Below are 20,333 nucleotides of genomic sequence, written 5' to 3'. Positions count from 1 at the left end.
GAAACTGTGAAGGTAAAATCTGGATTACCTTGAAGACCCCAAGATGTTGGAAATGCCAGAGTTGTCGGTTACCTGCCAAGAACAGCTGAAAAAGGAGAGTAAAACCAGCCCAAGAGAGAAATGCATTGTAGTCAACAAAATTGAGAGGAGTTGGAGATCTGAAGAGCGGTTTGACATCAAACATGGAGATGTAGAGTTGAGAGTTTGTACAGCTGGTTTTTGGTCCAGTATTTCCTCACAATGCTCCATTCCCTACATATTGGAATGGTAATGTATATCTTGAACCACTATATATTAATATCACAACAACAATCAATTCTCTTCAGTCTTACTAAATATGACTCTCCACTGGGGAAAAAAGTTTCCTTCTAAGACAAAAACTGACAACAGAAGCAATTTATAAGAACAACATAAATAGGGAAAATTTGTCAGAAAAAGCACACTTGTTTAATAAAATAATACATTCTTACCCACTGGGGCCTATAACAACCCAAGGCATGATTTTTTTTTTTTTGCTAAACCAAAACTTCCTTTATACAAGTATTAAAATACAATCACATTTCTAAAGTGAAACCATAGGTACACAGTTGTAGTCGTAAAGCTACACAGAGAAGCATCAGTGGGGCAAATGTTTGAATGAAGACACTCCTGAATTTCACGTTTTCACCGAGCATCAAAAACCACCAATCTTTTAGTCCTTTTCTTGTACATTATTCTGTATCCACATTCTCTGCATCTGATTGGATCTCTGGACTTTATTTCATTTTCGGTGTGACACTCTCCACAAATATATATCATTGGCTGCTGCTTTGGGGGTTGGACGTCTTTCTGGGTATCCATTGTTAGTGCCTCGGCAGCTCAAACAAGCTCTGTGTACACAAAACCTTTCCTGGGTCCTCCCCAAGGCATGAAATTTTGTCCTGGATTACAGTATCGGAAATGGTTTTCCACTTATGTAGCAAGTCTGTATCCAATCAGAAAACTGCTGGTGGCATCAACAGCAGTTGTGCCACTACTATACCAATGGGCACATCTTGCCTGGCATGTTAGAAGTGTAACATGCAGAGTCTATAACTGACCAGGGCTGTTGGGAACAGTTCTTACCCAGTAGCTTATACATAGCATCTTCTGGCACTACAAAAGCCAGCTATCAGGGAAGGAGCATCCAGCTCAGTCCTGGTTTGATTTTTTTCAAAACAAGCAATCAAAATTTGTGGTTTTCAAAAATAAGGACTTGCTATATATTTCTGACATGCAACTAAGAGCAATGCTTGCCACAGGGGAGGAGGATGATTTAGGAGCCTCTGTAACCAACAATTAATGGGTAGGTAGCCCACCTCTGACACTAAGATGTTTGCGCAATCTTATGGTTTCTGGGTGTGCCTTCTTCCATACAGGTAGAAGGTTTGCCTTATTCAAGCCCTTTAACTACTATTTTTACTGTTATTCCAGGTGTTTTTCCAAATTTGTAAGACACTCAAGCTCATCATTATATAAAACTTTCGAATGGAGGGTAGGTATGATCTCTGAAGGCACATCACCTTGCATTCCAAATAAATGCCAATAGATCTATGACTCAACAACTAAAGCATAAGTAAGATATTAGCAAGGTCTAATAGAGACCCCATCACTTGCATGAACTGTTCATCAAAAGAGCAATGCTTGGTATAATAGTGTGGATTAAGGACATTACCTTATTTACCTCTACAGCACTTCCATGGGGCTGCTGAATATAGCACTAACCTCAGTGGGATTTGTCAATGGACAGGGTCACACTGCTTAGCTCAGACCAGGACCATGGTGAAGCAAGGTTGTGTGCTTGTCTGCTGCATCCACTACTCCAGCCAGATCATTAGTTCTGACAAGTGTCTTGCCAGTATCATGATTACCGCATCTTCATTGGCTACTCCCAGCTGCTTAAAGGATCCCAAGCTGGGTTTACCACCTCCATCCCCAGTATATTTTCTTGCAGAGGAAAATAAATACAGCATATTCTAGGTAGGATAACAGCTTAACCCATAGGACAAGCTTAATCTTTCTCACCTATATTGTTTTGTCATTCATGGTTTATTTACCTCTTTGGTAAACTGTTAGTCAGGCTTAAGCCTTCTAAAGACTCACCACCACAGCATTCTGCTTTCTGTCTTTTTCCCCCATAGGAACTTCAACTTAACACAAATATTGTCACGTTTGTTTTCAAATGATCCTGATAGTTCCTGTTGTCTGCTTTCCAAACTTATTTCTTCTTTCATAATGCCTTAGCACATTATGAGCAACAAATGCCAGTCCAAATCCTTCAGATCTGCTACTGTATTTCCCACTGTGTAACACTCATACCCCAGTGAAGCCCCATATCAGTCCTGAAGTCCTTGTTGGATTGACTTCTTTCCTGGTGCTCCTATGAACACATTTCTATCCGGCCCACAGCATTTAAACAACATCGCTAACCCGCTCAATTTTTTTCAGTAATGCCTAGCCTTCCTTCTCTGGCTTTCAGTTCCTAATTTCATGGGGGCCACATCTGACATCAATGTAATGTTCCTAGTAGCTCTCTATGAGGTAGTCCTTCAGGATTGATTTCTCTTGCATTGCTTCATGCTACTTAGCTTTTTTTCTCAAGATATTGGCACCATGTCACTCAGTTTCTTCACTTATAGTGTACTCATACTGATCGCATCTGGCTCCATGTCCCACAGCCTCATGAGGAAGGATATGAAAGGCCACTTCGATGCTTGCTTTAAAGCCTTTCCCGGATGCAAACAGTTCATTGCCATGTTATTCTGACTGTCATAGTATTATGCACTGGTCCATTACAAAGGTCCCCATCTATATCTTGAATCATGCATTTTTTTCCACTTCTGAATAAAACTTTGGACCCGAGGAGTATCTTCTGTCACTTTTACCTTTTAATTCTCTCATCACTGTAGAGTTCTTTTCATTGATTTCTTGTTTTGCATCTCAGGAAGTGCTATTTAGCATAAAGCAATTTTTTATTCTTTTCCTCGCCCATTCCAGCTATGGGAAATGGCTATGAACATCTCTAGCTCATCCTATTTTCCACATGTCATGCCATATCAGAGGCTAATGCAGAAGGTAACATCTATCTATCTTTTTCTGACATAATTCCCACCTTATGAGGGCAGGTTATTTCAGGACAGATAGCTCAGCCTCAGTTACCTGCCTTACCATCCGTAGTAAAAGCCACATGACTGACATCGCAATTGACTTAGGACCACATCCTATATATAGTACTTTCAAGGAACAAAACACATTCACTAGTCTATAGGCCACTTGATATCCTTGCACTCATGTGGTAGACCCCATTCACCAAAGTGGTATATTTAGCAGAAGGAGACAAGCACCCTGGATTTCCATCCAACAAAGTTCCCCTATCGGTGTCTCAAGCCTTGGATTCATTTCTTATCACACAAAAGCAGGGCCCTTGCAATTGATGGGCACTGCAGCAAAGAATCATAGCATCATATACCACAATAACTAAAAGTATCTCTGTCAGAATTTCCCAAAATGTGATTTCCCCTAAACCAGTCATCTTCTAATTACATGTCTTATAATCAAATGCAGGGGCCAATTTTGGCTATGTTGGCTCATATTTGGACTCCAGTTGTATTATATAACTTACCATAGAGAGATATAAACAAACATCAGTTCAACCGAGTTAAATCACCAATGACAGAGAAAATAAACTATTCTCCCCCAAGTATTGCTTGTTCAATCAATAATGTTACTAAACTACTTACAGGAACATGGGGAGTGGTTATATATAAAGGAATGGTTGATTCAAAGGCATCTGTATCTCCAAAACCAACTCAAATGTGGGTTTACAAATCATCAGACATATATTATTCAAGATTCCTGATCAACTTGCAGGCAACTGCCAGGAAGAGGATCTTCCCCCAGCAATTACACACTGCTTATACAAATTTTGGGAGCAGCCTTGTGAGGGTTATAGTTTTCTGATGTTCCTAAACCTTGCAAGGCTTCCTCCCACACACACACCTCCTTCTTCTTCCTGGAGGGACCATTCTAATTCAGAGGAAAGAGCTATACAAAAAGACAATAAAACCTCTACTATATAACAATCTTCCAGTAGTAGATTCTTATTTTCATCTATGAACCCCACTAATAGGTAAATAAAAATGTAATTTTTTTAAATTTACTATTTGCAGTTCAATCCATGTAAGTGTCTACAAAACAGGTCCACTTCTTGGTTCCCTGTTGAGTTAACTACACTTCTGTACAGTATCGAGTTTCATATGTAATATGTTTGCCCACACTTGCTGCAAATAAAGGAATCTTCTTCCCAAGTGGGGATTTAAACTGTCCAGAAGAGAATAGAGAAACTTATTTCTAAGAAATTTAGTGATAACACTGAGATGTCTGTTTTAGATTTGAAAATAATGATTCTTTGGCTCTATGGATTTTATAAACCTCCCCAAGGTCCCTATCCCAGGAAAGAAAGCAGAAATGGTAATACCTTTGCCTTCAAACTGAAGAAAGTGTAACTCTCTTATAAATACCAGGCATTCCACCAGGACAAAATCTCCAGAGAAATAAACTCTCCAAACATGTTCATTTGTCATAAATAATTTGAAAAAGAAATTGGATTTTTCAAAATATTGTCCTTTGACTAAATAATGAAGCACTCCTTTCTCGCAAAGCATCTCCCAGCTGTTGCTGTTACTGTGTGTGTTTCCTGTCCAAGCCAGTCCTTTTGAATTACTATTTCAACCTTTTTTAAGTCATGGGACTTTAACCCACCAATGTCATCATCACTACCTCAGAAACAAGCTCTGAAGGCTAGAGAGGAGAAGCCTTGGTCAAAGGATTACATCTACTCATCTCTTTAGGTTTCAAGTATTCACTGTCTCCCACACGTAACCTCTTGCATGGCCTTTTCCTAGTAGCGATTAAGAATTTCTGCATATTATACTTGCAGTGCGAAAACACATCCCAAAGTATAGTGCTCATTATAAAACTCTGTCGGAATCCAGAGTTTTCAATTTCTCTCAGCTATCTTTTTAGTCTCATCATTTTTTTCATTTTTAATACTTAACAATTATACAAAATAATGGGTTTCATTATAACATCTTATATATGTATATAATAGACTTTGATCATCTTCAATCCTCTATTATATCCTGCTTCCTCTCTCTCATTGTCCTTATCCCTCCAAGCCCTACTTCGATTTTTGTGCACTCTATCATTTTCTTTAATTATTATTGGCACATGTATACAGACATATGACTATATAACTAAAACCTATTTAGTTCATCTAGTGTTACTCATATGGGTATGTTTTAAGGACTGACCACTTGGTGTTGGATAACCAATTAGAGGGTTCTTCCATGAGGAAGACTGATTCTCCTCTTTCAGCAGTCTATAGTTCCTCATCTAAGGGTGGAGGCTTGTGAGATTTCCCCCATCCATGCTAGCGTGTTAACTGGCGTTGTCATTGTTCAGTTATTTGGGCAACCGTGTTGTTGAGACTGTGTGGGTGCAGCCTCCCTGTCATATAGAAGACAAAATCTTGCAGCAGATGCCCTGGTCTTCAGGCTCTTACAAGCTTTCCTCCCCCTCTTCTGTAGAGGTCCTTGAGCCTTAGGTGTAGAGATTGTGCTGAAGATATATCAGCTGGACCTGGTCACCTTATGATCAGTTGTTCTCTGTATTTTGACCAGTTTTAGCTTTCTGTAATGATTGACATCTGCTGCAAAAAGAAACTTCTTGGATGAGGGTTAAGAGCCACACTTTTCTGTGGGTATAATATTGTATTTAGAATGTAGCTAGGAATTATATTGACTTAAGAAAGTGGAAATAATAAGTTCTTCTCTAGGTTCCCCATGACCTCACCAACCATGGAAGTTTGCTTGATTTACAGTATCAGGCATGAATTCTCTCCTACTAAGTGGACCTTAAGTCCAATTAGACAAATGTTGCTTACCCTCAAGATCTAACTGCCATTATCTTCCCTTTGGGAATATATTGGCATGCCATAGTTTCTTGCACAATATCAAGCCACTCAAATCCCTAGCATGAATGAGAGAAGAGCATATGAGGCTTCATCTCTATCTGAGGAGCTATCAAAATATCCAATCAAGGAAATCTCTCTCTCTGTCATGCCCAGCTGTTTGGATTTTAGTTTATTCCAGATGTAGTCAAATTGACAACCAAGATTAGTCATCATAAATCCACCCCTTGTCAACTTGATATGCAATCAAGTTATGCTTACTTTCCAAATGAAAACAATAACTAGGTTATAATTATGCATAACACAATACAACTATGTGATATACAACCATAAATGCATTATATATTAGAATAGGTGGTAGTCTCCCTTTAGGACTGCTTAGCTTTTTACTGTCTCATAACATAATATGATAACCACCATTATTATCATGGTGTTATATGATAAACTAAGGAAACAAAACATAAACATCACTTGATTATGTGTATATATGTACAAACACATTCTTAACAAAATACGACAGAAAATACTCACATCAATTATAATCCTCATGTCTGTAATTGGTCACATGACCTTAGCTGGCATTTAGAGCTACCTTCCTGTGCTACTCATTCTGTATTTTCTCCACCATCACCAAGAACCTCAGCATGTCTTTGCTCTTTTCATACCTTTATTCCCAATGGATCTGTGCCATTTGTCATCCTGCCAGGATTAGTCTGTTGTAGTCTCTCATTTACTTTAATGACAGGACACGGTAGTAGAAAAAGAAGCCCTAAAGCAGCATCTCCTTCACTCCAGACATAATCTTTCTTACCTCCATTGTTGAGAGACAATCTGATTTCCCCATGATAATCTGGATTAATTACCCCTCCTAACACTATTATTCCTTTCTTAGCCTGCTAGCTTAAGGGCATCAAAAACTCAAAGTATCCCAGGGAAGTCTGAGATTCCAGTTCAATGGAATATTTGCTGAATGGCAAGACCTCTCCCTTGTTTGGAGTAAAAACTTCCAGGTCAGCAGAACTTATGGTAATAGGAACAAGAAGCAAAAGTTTTCCTAGTAGATAACTAGGGACCTGTAGATCCTGGGGAGTGGGGGGAGCATAGCCACATATTGGACACTGATTCAAAGTATATACTGCCTTCTGGAGAACCCTGTCCCAGCCCTCCAGGGTATTGTCACATAATTGTCACTATAACTGTATCTTCTAAAGATTATTCCACTGTTCTATCAGACTGCCTGCTTCTAGATAGTGGTGAGCATGGTAACACCACTGGATTCCATGATTGTGGGCAAAATGTCACATTTCTCTGCCTGCAAACTAGTTTCCTTGGTCAGACTAAAGCTGGGATGTGTGTGTGTGTGTGCATGTGTGTATTTATGTATGTATATATATATATGTGTGTGTGTGTGTGTGTGTCTGTGTGTATAGAATGTACATATTGAATATATATAACCACAGTGGAAAATGCATTCTGTAAATCTACATAATGGTACCTTTGGTAGAAGAACTGCATGTAAAAAAATGCAAATCTATAACCAAAATAAGCATCTATTCGAGTAAGGATGGAGAATTGTCCTTTCCACAAAGGAAGTGGTCCAATGTAGTCAACCTGCCATCAGGTCATTGACTACTCAACCCATATGCCCAGAGAAGCTCATTGTTGGTCTCTGCTACTAGCAGACCTGGTACTCAGCAGCTGGTGGCAAGTCAGCCTTGTTAAGTGAAAGTCCATTCTGTTGATCCCATACATAACTCCATCCTTGGCCACTTTTTCATGGGCAATGACAGGGATAGCTGGGGAAAGAGGCTGACTGTTCACATAATGGATCAACCTATCTACTTGATTATTGAACTTCTCCCCTGCTGATGTGACATTTTGTTGAACATTTACATGGGACACAATTATCTTGATATTCTTTGCCTATTTGATGTGGGAGTCCCCTCTGTGTGCTGTGATTACCATTAATGAATAAAGAAACTGCCTTGGCCTGTTGATAGGGCAGAACTTAGGTAGGCAAGGAAGATGGAACTGAATGTTGGGAGGAAGAGGGCAGAGTCATAAGAATGCCATGGATCCGCTGCTAGAGATGGATGTGTTGAAACTTTGCAGGTAGGCCACGACCTCATGGTGTTATACAGATTAATAGAAATGGGTTAAATTAAGATGTAAGCGTTAGCCAATAAGAAGCTAGAGTAATGGGTCAAACAGTGCTTTAATTAATATAGTTTCTGTGTGGTTATTTTGGTTCTGGGTGGTCGGGATGAACAAGCAGCCTACTGCTACACCTATTTGGAGAGATCTATGCACATACTTCTTCCCCAGACGTCTTTCTCATCAATTTTTCAACTATGCTCTTTTCAAGTCCCTGACCATCCAGTAAATCCATTGGCTACAGTCCATGAATCAGTGAACAATCACACATCTGGCCATCTCTCCTTCCAAACAAAATGCATGACCATGTGTGCTGCTTTAAGTTCTGTCGACTGTGAGGATTTCCCTTCACTGCTGTCTTTCAGGTTTGTCCCAGAAAGGGGCTATAATGCTGCAGCTGTCCACTTCTGGGTGATGCCTGCATAATGTCCAGAGCCATCAGTAAACCAGGCTCTTGTCTTCTCTCCCTCAGTCAGCTGATCATAGGGCACATCCCATGAGGCTACAGGGGCATGCTTGGCAGCAGGCAGCATTATAGCAGGAGTAGAAACCATAGGCATTTGGGCAGTGTCTTCATGTGACTCGTTTGTGTCTTCAGGATCTGCTCAGGCCCAATCACATAGGTACCACTTCCATTTGATGATAGACTGCTGCTGTGCACAACCTACTTCGTGACGTGGTGGGTCAGATAACACCCAGCTCATGCTGAGCAGCTCAGGTCTCATGGTAACTTGGTGGCCCACTGTCAAAATGTTCAGTTTCCACTGAGGAAAAATAACAGGTCAAGAACTGTCTCTAAAGGGAGAAGAGTTGTCTTCAGAGATGGCAGAGCATTGCTCTCAAATCCCAAAGGTCTCTTCTGTGATTCACCTATAAGGGCCTGCCAAATGCTCCAAAAGCATTTCCAGTTGCTCCTGCCTTCTCAGTTGACATCAAGTTTGCCTAATCATATGGTCCAAGTGGTAGAGCAATCTGGATCTGTTGAAGAGCCTTCTTCTGTCCCAGGTCCCACACAAAGCTTTGCAAGTCGCTTGGTATATGAACCAGAGTAACACGTCCACGTTAGGAATGTGATATCTCCAGAATCCAAATAGGCCCAGTAAATGTTGTGCTTCTTTCTTGGTGGTGGGAGGGGCCAGGTGCAATAACTTATTCTTGACCATAGAAGGAATATTTCTGCATGCCCCACACCACTGGACTCCTAAGACTTTCAGTGAGGTAGAAGGCCCTTGAATATTGGTTGGATTTTTCCAATCCTCTGATGCACATATGTGTTACCAACAAGTCCAAAGTGGTTAGTACCTCCTGATCACTTGGTTCAATCAGCATAAGGTCATCAATATAGTGTACCAGTGTGATACTTTGTGGAAGAAACAAAAAAAAAAATCAAGATCCCTTCTAAGTTTTGAAACAGGGCTAGAGTTACTATATCCTTTAAGTAAAACTCTAAAGATATACCACTGGCCTTGCCAGCTGAAATAAAATTGCTTCTGATGGTCCTTATAGACAGGTACAGAGAAGAAGCATTTTCTAGATCAATAGCTGCATATCATGTAGCAGGACGTGTATATCTGCTCAAATAAGGACACGACATCTGGTACAGCAGCTGCAATTGGAATCGCTAATTGATAGTCAGCTGTCATTCTCCATGATCCATCTGTCTTCTGCACAAACCAAATAAGAAAGTTAAAGGGTGATGTGATGTGGAACATCACTTTGGCATCTTTCAAGTTTTTGATACTGGCATTAATTTCTGAAAGTTCTCCAGGGATACAATATTTCTTTTGGTTCACTGTTTTCATGGTAGAGACAACTTGAATGACTTCCAGCCATAATATCTCTCATTCCACATGTCAGGGAACCAATATTAAGAATTTTACCAACTTCTAAGTAAATCTATTCCAATCAGATGTTCTGGGCTCAGGAAATAACCACAGGATGTGTTCTGGGACGTACTGGACCTACTGTGAGTGAGGCTTCAGCCAAAACTAGATTAATCACCCGATCTCCATAAGCCCCTACTTTAACTGGAGGGTCACAATGATTCCTGGAGTCACCCAGAATCACCGTCAATTCAGAATCCAATAGACCCTAAGAAAGTCTTATTATTTCCTTCCCAACTGTGTACAGTTACCTTTTAAAAGATTATCAGTCCCTCTAGAGAAGGATGGGAGAAAACCTACATTTAAAACTGGCCCTTTCCTATAGCCACACTGATGAATATCTTGCATATCACCATAGAACCTTCATCTGGTGATGGATGGAGATAGAGACAGAGACCCACATTGGAGCACTGGACTGAGCTCCCAAGGTCCAAATAAGGAGAAGGAGAGAGAACATGAGCAAGGAAGTCAGGACCGCAAGGGGTGCGCTCACCCACTGAGACGGTGGGACTGATCTAATGGGAGCTCACCAAGGCCAGCTGGATTGGGACTGATGGAACATGTGACCAAACCAGACTCTCTGAACGTGGCTGACAGTGAGGGCTGACTGAGAAGCCAAAGACAATGGCACTGGGTTTTGATTCTACTGCATTTACTGGCTTTGTGGGAGCCTAATGTGTTTGGATGCTCACCTTCCTAGACCTGGATGGAGAGGTGAGGACCTTGGACTTCCCACAGGACAGGGAACCCTGACTGCTCTTTGGACTGGAGAGGGAGGGAGATGGGGAAGGGGGAGGGAAATGGGAGGAGGGGGAGGTGGAAATTTTTAATAAAAAAAAAACCCTTGGGTATTTTATTAACGTCTTTGCTCATGGAAACCTGGCCTTGCCATAATCCAAGGGTTCTGGGTCTGCAAACTGGCTCAATTCTGTAAATTGTTTCATGGGCCAAGATTACTCCTATTGCCACAAGCCAATGTGGCCTTTCTTTCATTTGTTTGAGAAATATTCTGCCTATGCATATCAAACAAAAACGTAGTATATTTCTCCTCTATCTCATTCCTCTATTTCATTCCTGGAAACACTATGATTGATTAGTCAGTACCAAAGGGCCATACAAACCATTTTCCTATGCTTCCCTTTCTAGGTAGGCCCATTGTAGACATTGCTTTGCCTATGCTACCTGTTATGATAAGTACATTCATATTATCTTTGGTTATTCAATGTTTCCACCTGGCCTCTGCTATTCCAGGACCCAACTTAACTTGTCACATTTAATTCATCCAGATAAACAGCAGTGTTTCCAACCCTAAGATCTGGCATAAGGAAAAGATCTTTAACAAAGTTCTTCAAATATACTTGTGCCCCCCTCACCGTTTTGAGTCTTATAGCATTAGTGAAGGGCGTGTGCTCTGGGCCTTCCCAATATGGAGGATTGGATTTTACAAAGTGTATCCACTCTAGCATTGCAATTTTCAAGGGGTAGTACACACCTCCACTTCTTATGATAAATTATGCAGCCAACCAATCAAACCAATTTGACATGATTTTAGCTGTGCAAACTTCCATATTAAACCTAGGGTCTCTACTCGGTGGGCCCATATCAATAAATGCAGTCTGATCTTGTTTTATGTTCTTTCCACCATTATTCCACATGCTTAAAATCCATTCCCTCACATTTTCTCCATATTTCTGTTTGAATGAATTAGCACATTCACTAAGCTCTTTAGTGATGCCGCGTGCCTCATCATGGACTATCACTCTCGCCTCCAGGAAACTGTTTAACCTTAAATCTGGCTACAGGTCTAGAGGCAACTATTGGTGGATACCGAGAAAGATCAGTAATATTTTGCCAGGCATCACCTCCAAGGAAAGTTACTTCTGGCTTGGCAAAAGAAAAAAGAAGAAAGATTCATTCCCTCAGGCAAAAGTGGAGACGGCAATATTATAGATGGTTGAGGACGCATCATCCTCTAAGAGTGGAAAAATTACTTCCTCGGAGAAGATTAAACCTTTCAGAAGCTGAGGGTTCAGAGTCCTCAGCCTTATTAGGGTCTTTCTACACATCTCAATCCAAAGTTACAGCATCTCACTTCTTATGAATCAGTGCCCTTACTTTAAGCCTTTAAGACTTGAATTTTCCTTGTAACTCAATCAATCTTACAAGGGCTTTGGTTTGCTTTTCCGCAACTTGAGCCTTATGCTGTTGAAGAGAAGATTATCTTCTGGGCCACACCTAGAAACCTTTAGACTGTTTGTGCACATCTGGAACCACCATCACTGAGTTTTCATTCCTTTCCTTTGTCATTGTATCCTGAGATGCTAGAAGTTAGTTAATTTTATCATGGAGCTAATTAGTTTCCTCTGTCAACTTACTCAGAGATGCTAGAGGCAACTCTTCAACTTTAAAGTGTGTTGGAAACATTTTAAAGAGAATGGAACTTGGGTTGAAGAGATTGCTCAGTGGTTAAAGAGTGCTTGCTGCCCTTCCAAAGGTTCAGCTCCTAGCACCCATAAGGTGGCTTAAAATCATCCATAACTCCTATTCAAGAAAACCCAAGGTTTTCTTCAGACCTGCATAAACACCAGGCACACACATGGCATACGTACTTAAATGTAGGCAAAACACTTATACAAATAAAATAAATAAATTTAACTAACATTTTTTAATTTGACCATGTAATTTTATTTTAAATTTCACTAAGAATATACACACTGTTTTCCATGATGACTGCAACAATATATAAACCCATCCATAGTGTAAACAGCACCCTTTCTCTGCACAATTACCAATATTTCTTCATCATATATGCATGAGGTAAGATTTATTTTTTATTTCTTATACAATTTATTGTTTTTCATTTAAATAGAAAGACTTCTCTAAATGACGTTGACTTGAAAATAACCACGAATAGAAACAACTTTGACAAAGAAGAAAACTAGAATACCTTATCTGATAGAAGAGTTATAAAGCAACAATGTACAAAATTGCTGACTCTATTCCTTTATTTGTGGAATTTATGTCTTTATATTTAAAGTAAGTTTGTTAAAAGTAGAATATACTGATGATGACAAAATATCTTATATTTGGAGACTCAGAACAATTGTCTTATAAGTTTACAAATCTGGTTGAATTTAAACCCACACGCTTACATATTCTTTAATTCACATTTCCATCTCCCAGTTTAAAATTATTAGATTTATTATCATCTATTATTCATTTTTGGCAGATTATCTATAATTACTTGTTTCACTATTTTAGTCATTGCCAGAAATTGTAGTACACACTGAATGTATCAGAATTTAATTACAAGTGATACTGTCCATATTCTACTTTATTATTTCAATTTTGTAGTTTTCCTACTTGTGACTTCTATTTTTTGTCAAATGTTTTACTTTTGATTATGTTATTCATTTCATACTACATTGCATGTGCTCTGTTCAAACAGATTTTTACTTTTTAAAGCATAGATCACATAATAAAACAATCCACACATAGACCCTCCTACTTGACACTTTCCATCTTCATCACTTTCATTTGCAGTTCCATAGTTTTATATGGTACCTCTGTCTGTCTGCACAACAGACCTTATACTTCATGTGTAGTCTATATCCACTTGTGATGAAGTTTTTCAACAACTTTCCCCCTTTAAAATGCCATTATTTCATTTCTACTCTTTAAATACATTTTCTCTGGGCATAGAATTCTGTGTTGACTTTCCCCCATAATTTTACTGACCTTTTTTTTTTTTTTTTGGTTTTTCGAGACAGGGTTTCTCTGTGGTTTTGGAGCCTGTCCTGGAACTAGCTCTTGTAGACCAGGCTGGCCTCGAACTCACAGAGATCCGCCTGCCTCTGCCTCCCGAGTGCTGGGATTAAAGGCGTGCGCCACCACCGCCCGGCTTACTGACCTTTTTGTCATGCTCTTTTGTTCTCATTCCTTAGAAAAAGAGAAAAGCGGCTTGTTGTTCACTGCTTTGAAGACTGCCAGTATCTTTTTTTATCATTATAACTATTATTTGCTTGGTGTAGTTTTCTTCATAGGTTTATTACACTTATCATATTATCAGATATTAGCTTTAATATGCTGAATTGTATAATATGCTGAAATGATATTTTGAAGCCAATACCTCAGAATGTCACATTAGATTTGCTGGGGCCTAAAGCTCTGACAATGGGCTTTAATTCAGTCTCGCTGTAGCCTTCACAAGAAGAGAAAATGGTGAAGCACAAAGAAATGCTAGAGAGATGTCTGTATACAGAGGAAATATTGTGTGCGAACACAATAAGTCGAGGTCATCGGCAATCCACAGGGAGAGACCTCCAGAAACAAAACAAGCCAGGCAACACTTTCATGTCTGATTTCTAGACTCCAGACATGACAAAACACATTTCTGCTGTTTAAATTATGTAAGCTTTGCTATTTTGCCTTAGCAAATGAACTTAATGGTTAGCATTGTATCTGGATAATTTAAAATCATTATGTATTCAAATATTAATCCTTGCCCTCATTTCTTCCCCTTTTAGAGGCACCCGACCCATATTTTTATTTTTGTGTCTTTATATGGCCCTTTACTTCATACTCAGTTTTTAAAAGTTCTGTTCTTTTCATGTTTAATCTTGATTCTTTTCATTGTTAAACCCTTGACGTCATTAATTTTGACATGCGATTTCTTCTTTGCAATTATTTTCATTAGTTTACTTTTTATTTCAGGCTTTCAATGTCTTATGTATTTTTCCAGTTTTATTTCTTAATTCCTCAGTTATAGAATAAAAACTATTTTATGTGTTTTAAACCTTATTCAAATATATAAATCAGTTTAGGTCAATTTCAAAGAATTTGTCTCTGTATGACAAGTTTTATTTGCCCAGTTTTTTTTCATTTTTTATTAGATATCAGACAGTATGAATAATACTTTGCATTAGTGGTGATGTGGACTCCTGGATTACTATGAATATTCTTGAATTCAGTTTTTGTTGCAGTTGTTACTTACAATCAGTATTATTCCTTATGATTTTATTTTTAAAATTTGCTGGATATGGTCAAGGTAAAATAGGGCATTGTAGAATAGATCTAATTATTTACCCTTACCGAGACAAGAAGGTACTTGGTTCCATAAGTGAAATGATTTTCTAGTATGAGTGATGGGAATAGTCAATCCTGAAAATGACATGTGAGTATCTGATATCCTTGTCTCTATTCATTGATAATTCTTTCCTAAAGAAGTAGATTCTTTTTATGAATGTCCTAATCTGATTTCTCTGAGGAAACCCAAAGAATATCTTCATTCCTTCATATATACCAGCCTCTCCTCTCTGTTCTGTGCTGCAAATTCAAGGTACATTGATCTTTCATTATTTCTTTAAGTCAATAGCAAAGGACTCTAACTGGGTTCCTCTTCTCTATAACACAAACTGGAAATTCTTTCCAAGCAATAAGTTGAAACAATTGCATTCATTTTGATTTATTCATGTCGAGAACCGCTTTCCTCTGCTTCCTAATGTTTAATACCTTGAAAATGTTTTTTATATATCTCATCTACTCTTTTAGTTCTTGAGGTGAACAGGTAAATCTAGAAACTGTTGTCCATCTTAGATGAAATAGCAGGCCTGATTTATATATATTTTTCTGATTGAATATAGAATGTTCAAATCCAGGAAGAAAATAAGTTTTGAGGAAAAGTTAAAATAGCAGTAGGGTCATTATAGCACATTATATCTTAAATAGTATTGGTTAAATATTTTCTTCATTAAAATCAAAAATAGTTTCTTATACAGATAGTTATCTATATAAATTACATATGAATGTTCATTTAGATGAACTACAATTAAATGCAAATATTTTAAGTAAATAAAGCAGTTTTTATATTTCTAACTTTAATAGCTGCCTTATAAATTAAGTACAGTTCATTAAGAAGCATAGCTGTGTTTTTAGATACAGATATGATATCAACTCCAATACCAAGACAGAAACACATATATTTTCTTAAAGATTTTGCCAACTATGAAATATTTTGGGGGTTTCCAGTGTTGATTACAGCTCAATTTGTTGTGACTGGGTGTAGTGATATTTTATTTGTATTTTAATAAAGATTCCCTGAAGATCAGAGTGCAAAGATAAGCCTTTAGAGGTCAGAGAGTGGTGGCACACACCTTTAATCCCAGGACTTGGGAGACAGAGTCAGATGGATCTCTGTGGGTTCAAGGCTACCCTGGGATACACAAAGTGGATCTAGGAACGGATCCAGGTGGTGGTGACTCATACTTTTAATCCCAGTGTTTGGGGGCCCACACCTTTAATCCCAGCAGCCACACTATTTAGCCATAGAGGCCTTGTGGTGGTGGTGCACGCCTTTTGTCCCAGCACTAGAGTGGACTCTAAAATAAGAGGAGACAGGTCTCTGCTCAATCTCAGTCTGAGGATCATGGAGGCAGGACTGCCCCTTTCAGTCTGAAGTAGAGGTAAGAGCTAGTTCCTGGCTGCTTTGCTTTTTTGATCTTTATCTTGAACCCCAATATCTTTCTCTGGGTTTTTAAGTATTTGTGCTACAACTGGGAATTTCATCTACGTTTTTGTCCTGGATACTTTGTTGTAACTGTTTCACCAATTAGATTTCTGAGTTGGTTTTGTTCATAGAAAATAAAGATTTGGAGAAGTTTTAAGCTGTTAGGTCTTTCCATAAACTCCTTCAGCTTCAATTAAGTAACCATCCCTTAAGCCAATAGTTACCATCCCTTAAACCAGTAGTTGAGAACATGTTTCTGAGGAATACTTGGGACTCACAGTTCTGAATAGGTGTTTTCACCCTGCTTTCAGCTATTCTCTGAAAGACATACTGCATTCTGAAGGTTCAGGCTTCTCTGCTATCAATATGGCATAAGCCTATGGCAGGGGTCTCAAGTAGTATCCTCTTGGGAATGTGGGCATCATAATCTTTTAAATTTATTTCCTGTTCTCTAGGGGTGATGGTATCTTCAGGGAATCCTCTCTACTTCCCAGCTAGAAAGAACTAAATAACATTTTAAACAAAGTTTGGAACCTTTCTTGGTTTTTCAAGATAGGGTTTTTTTGTGTGTGTATTCTTGGTTGTCCTAGAACTTGTTCTGTAGACCAGGCTGGCCTCAAACTCACAGAGATCCATGTGCTTCTACCTCCCACGTGCTGTGATGAAAAATGTGCGCAACCACATCCTGGCCAGATTGGTACTTTGAAAGTTGGGCTGTTTTATATTGTGATGTTAACATGATTTGGGGGGGACAAGGAAAGGTTGTAACTTAGCAGGGATGTGTTTGCGTATCTAAATTAATGAGGTGTGGACTTGTGATGGCTAATCTTGGTTGTCAGCTTGATCTGCTTGTAAAGAGGGACTCTCAACTGAAGAACTGCCTCCATCAGATTGTCCAGTGGCCATGTCTGTGAAGCACTTTCTTGGTTAATAATTGACGTAGGAGTACCATATGCCCACTGTGGGCAGTATCACCCCAGCAGATAGGACTTAGCTACATGAGAAAGGGAGCTGAGTTGAGCCTAGGAGTGAGTCCATAAGAAGCTTTCCTCCATGATTTCTGCTCCAGATTCCTGCCTTTGTTTCCTGCCCATATTTCCCTCGGTGATACACTGTTACCTCAAACTGCAAGATGAAACAAGCCATTTTCTCCACAAGTTGCTATTGGTCATGGTGTTTGTCACAGCAACAGAATTCAAATTAAGACTCTAACAGAAGATAATTGTTAAGTCGGTGAGAGCGGCAGGCAGAGCACCGCCGAGACACCCTCGATTCTCGCGGCTGGGCAGGGATTTAACCACCACCATGTCGAGCAAAAGGGCAAAGACCAAGACCACCAAGAAGCGCCCTCAGCGCGCAACATCCAATGTGTTCGCCATGTTTGACCAGTCCCAGATCCAAGAGTTCAAAGAGGCCTTCAACATGATCGACCAGAACTGGGATGGCTTCATCGACAAGGAGGACTTGCATGACATGCTGGCTTCAATGGGAAAAAATCCAACTGATGAATATCTAGATGCCATGATGAATGAGGCCCCGGGCCCCATCAATTTCACCATGTTCCTCACCATGTTTGGAGAGAAGTTGAATGGCACAGATCCCGAAGATGTCATCGGAAACGCCTTTGCCTGCTTTGATGAGGAAGCAACAGGTACCATCCAGGAGGATTACCTGAGGGAGCTGCTGACAACCATGGGCGACCGCTTCACAGATGAGGAAGTGGATGAGCTCTACAGGGAGGCCCCCATTGACAAGAAGGGCAATTTCAACTACATCGAGTTCACGCGCATCCTCAAGCACGGAGCAAAAGACAAAGACGACTGAAGAACTCCAAATTCCAGCTACATGTTCCCTGTTGCCACTGGGGTATTTCTGAGGTTTTTCTCCTAGAACCCGGTGCATGCCCTAGCTTACTGCTTTTTGCTGTCTTGTTTTGTATTTATATAACCTCAGCCTCTTTGGGCCACATGTATCTTTATAATCAGACTGGAAATGGGACTTGGTGTCGTTATCCAACTAGAAAGTAAGGTAACGGGACTTACAGGCAGTCTTGACCCTCCTGTGTAATAACTGCAGCCCACACAGAGTCAATATATTTTTTCAGAGAAAGTTACCCACTCAATTTTTTTCTGAATGATAATTAAACTTTCTTGATAAAAAAAAAGACTCTAACAGAAGAAAAAATAGAAAATGTGAATATTTTCAACCATTAATAAATTGCCAGCCAAGGAAAGTCATGGGACAGCAGCATACTAAAAATATTACACATTAAGAATAAGGTAGTTTTTTGTTCCTGAAATCAGTGATTGTTTAAGTACAAACATAATTCATCGAAATATACTATAACACTATAATGAATAGAGTGCAAGGCAAACAGCATGAAATAAGTATTTGACACAGTTCAGTACCCCTATCGTGATAACTATATGCAGTTCATAAAGAATAGAACGTTTTCAATGTATGAAAGTCATATGGAAAACCCAGGCAAACATCACCGCCAACTCTTGAGAGCCTGCCTGGATCCTTTGCCCATAATTAAGAACAGGAGGAGAATATCTGCCTTTCCACATTTACTCAGCATAGTATTCAAAATTATAACCAGAACACATAAACAAAAGGAGTAACACTATTGTCAGTAAAGATAGGCCCTAACAAAGAGAAAATCCTAAAGAATCCATAAGATTAATGATACCAATAAATTATTTAAGCCCAGTTGTAACTATCAACTATAATTTTGTTTGAAAAGTATAACTGTCAAAATAGTCTTTTTGAAATAATCTATTTATTTTTATTTTATGTACATTGGTGTTTTGCCTACATGTTTGTCAGTGTAAGGGTGTCAGATCTTGGAGTTCGAGACAGTTGTGAGCTGCAGTGTGGGTGCTGGGAATTGAACCTAAGTTCTCCAGAAAAGCAGTCAGCACTCTTAACCACTGAGCCATCTCTTTAGCCCAACAAAATATTCTATATAATTTCTTTATAGAAACTTTGCCTGGAAATATTAAGCCATTTATTACCTACCATACATTGTAGTGGTTGCTGTGGATCCAGGGAAGGGTCACTCCTATACCTGAATTATTACAGCTCTCAGACCTCACTAGAGAAATTTGCTTGTGCAGTGGACAGTGCAGAGACTCACAACTGGTCAAGTGAGTATAGATGTACCATAAATGGGACATCAAATATTGCAACTTATTGTAAGGCTTAGGGACCATCATGGAAGAGGGTAAGGAAAGATCATAAGAACCAAGAGATTGGGGTGGACCAACGCAAAACTGTGTCTTCTCAGAAAAGGTAAGTCATTATTCTTTAAGGATTTTGCTCCTGGTAAGTGGACCAAGTACAGTTTAGAGTTGATGGTCTCATAAATATTTTTCAAAAAAAGATTATTTTTGTGGTTTGAAAGAAAATGGCCCCCGAAGCAAATGGTACTATTAGGAGGTGTGTCCTTGTTGGAGTTTGTGTGGTTTTGTTGGAGGAAGTGTGTTGTTGTGAGGGTGGGCTTTGAGGTCTCATATATGCTCAAGCCATGCCCCGTGTCTCAGACCACTTCCCATTGCCTATGAGTCAAGATGTAAGGACTCTCACCTCCACTCCAGTACCATGTCTGCCTGCATGCTGCCTTGCTTCCTGCCATGATGATAATGGACTGAACCTCTGAACTGTAAGCGAGACACTAAATGTCTTCCTTTACGAGAGTTGTTGTGTCATGGTGTCTTTTCATATCAATAGAAACCCTACCTAAGACATACATGAAGTTGGGGGTGTAGGGATGTGGAGTGGATGTGGGAGGAGTTCAGGG

At 39.3% G+C, this 20,333-nt stretch overlaps 2 protein-coding genes across 2 annotated transcripts; one reads left to right on the top strand and one right to left on the bottom strand.

Moving 5' to 3' along the window:
• Positions 1-663: 663 nt before the first annotated feature.
• LOC130868218 (DNA-directed RNA polymerases I, II, and III subunit RPABC4) lies at positions 664-866 on the bottom strand. Its single transcript, XM_057760472.1, has one exon. It carries the CDS (start codon positions 838-840, stop codon positions 664-666), a length of 177 nt encoding a protein of 58 aa, XP_057616455.1. The 5' UTR covers positions 841-866.
• Positions 867-17,754: 16,888 nt separating this feature from the next.
• LOC130867663 (myosin regulatory light polypeptide 9-like) lies at positions 17,755-18,653 on the top strand. Its single transcript, XM_057759761.1, has one exon. The coding sequence runs from the start codon at positions 17,837-17,839 to the stop codon at positions 18,353-18,355; it is 519 nt and encodes a 172-aa protein (XP_057615744.1). The 5' UTR covers positions 17,755-17,836; the 3' UTR covers positions 18,356-18,653.
• Positions 18,654-20,333: the final 1,680 nt, after the last annotated feature.

Source organism: Chionomys nivalis, chromosome X (genome assembly GCF_950005125.1).
Source record: "Chionomys nivalis chromosome X, mChiNiv1.1, whole genome shotgun sequence".
Taxonomy (NCBI): domain Eukaryota; kingdom Metazoa; phylum Chordata; class Mammalia; order Rodentia; family Cricetidae; genus Chionomys; species Chionomys nivalis.
The sequence above is the reverse complement of the archived record's forward strand: the minus strand, read 5'-3'. Positions and strand labels throughout refer to the sequence as shown.